General features: G+C 32.5%; 1 protein-coding gene across 4 annotated transcripts in view; it reads right to left on the bottom strand.

The window, feature by feature from the left end:
- phex (phosphate regulating endopeptidase homolog, X-linked) overlaps positions 1–4,521 on the bottom strand; it is a 19,125-nt gene that overhangs the window by 879 nt on the left and 13,725 nt on the right. For 3 of the 4 annotated variants that reach the window (XM_016464257.1, XM_016464258.1, XM_016464261.1), the window contains 9 exons: positions 3,886–3,987; positions 3,449–3,526; positions 3,223–3,326; positions 3,080–3,138; positions 2,256–2,310; positions 2,088–2,155; positions 1,864–1,994; positions 1,694–1,759; positions 1,107–1,211 (listed from right to left, as the gene is read on the bottom strand). In XM_016464257.1, coding sequence (XP_016319743.1) covers positions 1,107–1,211; positions 1,694–1,759; positions 1,864–1,994; positions 2,088–2,155; positions 2,256–2,310; positions 3,080–3,138; positions 3,223–3,326; positions 3,449–3,526; positions 3,886–3,987 — 768 coding nt within the window. Of the gene's footprint in view, positions 1–1,106; positions 1,212–1,693; positions 1,760–1,858; positions 1,995–2,087; positions 2,156–2,255; positions 2,311–3,079; positions 3,139–3,222; positions 3,327–3,448; positions 3,527–3,885; positions 3,988–4,521 lie in introns of those variants that run through there. The other variant, XM_016464260.1, reaches the window with a different exon arrangement.

Here is a 4,521-nt window from a genome sequence, read left to right as displayed (position 1 = left end):
TAGCAAATGGCTGCAATATAACAAAGAGTGAAAAATTGAAGGGGGTCTGAATACTTTCTGTACCCACTGTATGCACAACAAATCAATAGAGTCCCATTTAAAGCAAGACACTATAGAAAAAACCATTGTTTTTCATGCACTGGTCAATTTTTAGATCTTGGGTATTTGGCTTTTCATAATATGACATTTCAGACTAGTGGAAAGAAAATATCCAAAAACACTTTTAAGTATTTATTTTATTAGACTTATTGTGCTCTATTTGCTTCTGTAGATTTCAGTTAAACTTTTCCACGACATTCTAATTTATTGAGATGCACCTGTATATCTTTAAAGGCCATTTTCTCAAAACTTCAGTTTAATAGCACTTACACACACCAAACGTTCCACTTTACATTGTGAAGGTTTTAACAAAGGGTTTGTTCATGTATAATTTGCCTGATTCTACAAAATTGCATTCCTAAAACATAATGAAAAACACATTTTTTTCTGGTTATTGACAGTATTTTCTGATTAATGGAGTAATAAAAAAGGCATATCCAAAATGAAATCCCCTAAAAAATGTAAACAAGATTTTTGAATCTGGCATTATCAAATGTACAACTCTCTATTTTGGAAATTATGCAAATGAGTGCTTATTTAATTGGATAATGCATAATTTGCATATCTGAACAACATTTCATAAAAATGTAATACAAAAAAACTTTGCAATTTTTAATGGAATCGATCAACTTGGGAAGTATGGTCATATCGATGAGTTAATCTTTTTTACCCTATTTACCCTGGAGTGTTTTGTCTAAAGTACATTTGCAAATAATATTTATTTGAAGTACTCACTTTGATAGTAATGACAAAGTGCATACTTTTGAGTGTGTACTAAAACTACCATGTCATAAAATGTTAATTCTAATCTTGCATGCTATTTAGGATACACATACAACCTAAATTATATTATACCTAAAATGACAGAAAAAGCCATATTACTTATAGTATAGTAAGCCATATTACTATAGTTTTTCAACCCATTCTAATTTTTAAGAATAAAATATAGTTTGTGACATCTGACATTTAAGCCTAAATATTTATGTGTCAAATTGCAGAATACTGACATGAGCATAACTGAGGAAAAACAGCTGGTTGTTGGTCAGACCCACACCAGGCAGGAGAGGCTCCTCGACTCCTGCTCTCTCTTTTTCAATCCATCTCCTATAGGCCTGCAGACAAGTTCACATGTACATAAATACATACACCAAAACTATTAAAGGAATCGCTTAAAAAAAAAAAAAAAAAAATTAATTCCAAATTTTCTTTCATCTATGAAACAAACTGGGGAATTGACATTTTTTGCTGTGCAGTTAAAACAGTGCTTTCAAGCTTAAAAAAAGATGAAAAATTGAATGAAAAATGAATGAAATTAATAAGATATTTAGTAATTTATTCACTGAAAATCTTGACTCTCCTGAGAAAAGGACCAATGTCCAGTTTGTGAATGAATCATTGTTTTTAGTCACATTTTTCTATAAATCAATTGATCCAATTAGCAGTCTGAATGATGTGTACACAAATCAACAACAAATTGTAATATATTCTCCAAATTTCCCTTTTTGTGATCCATCAAAGTTTGGAATGAGACGAGTTGACGGTAAATCAGATTCAGGTCACTTTAGGATAATTATAGTGGAAAATGCTGTAATACCCTGAAAGATTCTCTTATCCCTCCATTGTCAGCAATGTTCTCTGCCAGAGTCCTCTTCCCCTTGACCTTGAGAGGGGATTGTGGGTATTAAGTATTAGATTGGAAGCTCTGCTACATTTTGATGACACGTTCAAACAGGAATGCATTAAAAAGACTGGTGCCTACTGTACATTTAGCCCCGCCTCTTTCCAGTGGTAACTGTTGTACTGGTCAATCATGCATTGTGCCTTTTCGGTGAAGCGGGTGATTGAGGAGTTGCTCCACCACTGGTCCAGGTTCCCATCTTTGTCATATTTTCTGCCTAGATGAACACAGATAAACACAGATGTCCTTCAGAATCAGCTGTCACCATGGCAACACGTGTTGAGACTCATTATTAATCAAATGGCCTCACCATTGTTATCAAAGCCATGGGTCAATTCATGCCCCACAATTACTCCGATCGCTCCATAGCTCAAGGATCTGACACAAGAACACATTTTATGAATGATTTTTCCTAGAAATCCACATAATCTCTAGCATACTATGAAACATAAATCAAAAGAGTGACTATATGTCTCACCGAGGGTAGTCAAGTCCCCAGAAAAATGGCTTCTGAAGTTCTCCCGCAGGGAATCCTGGGTAGACGAAGACGGTTCAATTAGCCACCAAATAAAAGAATTTGATACGGTATATCTAAACACACATCAAACATCTAAAACAGAGAACACACTACTATTACACCTGATAGATACCACACCAGAAATGGTTTTTATAACTCATATTATACTGGATATCATTTATCATTATTAATAATGCACTTTTAAAGGCAAAACGTTGTTACTGAGGGTAATATGAACACCATATTGTGTATGAGGGTAGCAAAATATACACCCGCATAAATGTATTCTTTTTACTTTTGTATTTTTATGTATTTTATGATCGTCAAGGCTACATTTAGGTCAAAAATAGAGTAAAACAGTGATATTGTGATATATATTTTTACAATTAAATATAACAGTTTTCTGTATACTATATTTTCATATATTTTAAAATGTAATTCATTCCTGTGATGGCAAAGCTGAATTTTCAGAAATCATTCTAATATGCTAATCGGTGCTCAAGTAACATTTCTTATTATTATTATCATTGTTGAAAACAGTTGTGATTCTTAATCTATTCTTTAATAATTTAAAAGTTCAAAAAAACATTATTTTTTTTTATTTATTGCATCCTTTGCTAAATAAATGTTTTAATTTCTTTCAAAAAATATTTAAAGTCTTAATATTTTTAAGATGAAAGTCTATATGCTTTTTATAGGAAAATATGACCACTGTGACTGACCAATCAAAACCAAGTATTCAATAGAGCTCTTTATTTATTAATGAACTGAAATTCATTACTCACTGATCTGGTTTGTAGAGGAGCTGTAAAACGCATTTACTGTTGTTGGGTTGGTGAACCACCTGAGGGGAAAAAAGTGATGTTTCATCATGTTCAAAGGCAGATTCATCTCATTTTAACAAGCTTTGAAAATGCTGACAACTTACTCTGTGCGTGGGACTGTTTTCCTCAGCCAGCCGATGTCAGACTGAGCTATGAACTTCAGGGTCTGCATGACATTCCCAAAGTAGTCTGTCTCAGTGAACGCCAACTGTGCATAAACATAAAACCTTAATGACTTTGATTTGCACTGATATCTGCCAAACACAAAACAGTTAAATTGAATAACAAAATCAATAAGATGAACTAAATCTAGAAAGCTTGCAAACATACTTGTTTGAGGTCCTCATTAATATAAGTGTCATTTAAGATGAAGTCTGGGTAACCCACTTTCGCCAAGACTGCATGAGCCTAACGTGAGATATAGACAGTAATGATGTGAAAAAGAACAGTTTCATTGATGCTGTGTATTCATACACTCTTAAAAATAAAGGTGCTTCAAAAGGTTCTTCAAGCGATGCCATAGAAGAACCATTTTTGGTTCCAGAAAGAACCATTCAGTCAAAGGTTCTTTAAAGAACCATTTCTTTCTTACCTTTTTATAATCTGAAGAACCTTCTTTCGCCACAAAGAACCTTTTGTGAAACCGAAAGGTTCTTCAGATGTTAAAGGTTCTTTATGGAACCATTTAGACCAAAAGGTTCTTCTATGGCATCATGAAGCACCTTTATTTTTAAGAGTGTAGCTGTCACAAATACACTGGAAAACACCTTTTCTGTTGCTTTTCTCTTTGTTTCTTTATCCATCCAGTCATTCTCCTTCTCAAGTATGTCAATAAATGCCCATCGGATACCATTTATCAATTCCTCCATCTTCATAAAAGTTGAAAGACATTCATCAGAGGAGCATTCAATAGCATGTTTATCAGTTTTACAGTAAAATGAGATCCAACGGTTTATGCTGTTATTCAGGATTAGTTCCACTAGATGGGGACAGAAATTAAATCAGTCACACCGAATACTAGAGTAATGGTTGCTGAAAATTCAGCTTTGCCATTACAGGAATAAATTTCATTTTTAAAAATATATTAAAATAGAAATAATTATTTTAAATTGACTAAATGTTTCACAATATTACTGTTTTTACTGTATTTTAATCAACTAAATGCAACCTTGGCATTAAAAATCTTAACAACCCTAAACTTTTGAACAGTAGCATATGTTAATGTTATTTATTCCTGTTATTGCAAGCTGAAACAATACATATATTTATATGAATAGCTTGCATAACTTGTGTATTAAGATACAGCAAAAATAGAAATATTGTGAAATATTAATATAACTGTTTGCTATTTTAATATATATTCAAATGTTATTTATTGCTGCATGGCAAAGCTTAATATATAT

The sequence above is a fragment of the Sinocyclocheilus anshuiensis genome, unplaced genomic scaffold (genome assembly GCF_001515605.1).
Source record: "Sinocyclocheilus anshuiensis isolate Anshui unplaced genomic scaffold, SAMN03320099.WGS_v1.1 scaffold1568, whole genome shotgun sequence".
Lineage (NCBI taxonomy): Eukaryota > Metazoa > Chordata > Actinopteri > Cypriniformes > Cyprinidae > Sinocyclocheilus > Sinocyclocheilus anshuiensis.
This window is presented reverse-complemented; position numbering and strand designations above follow the sequence as displayed.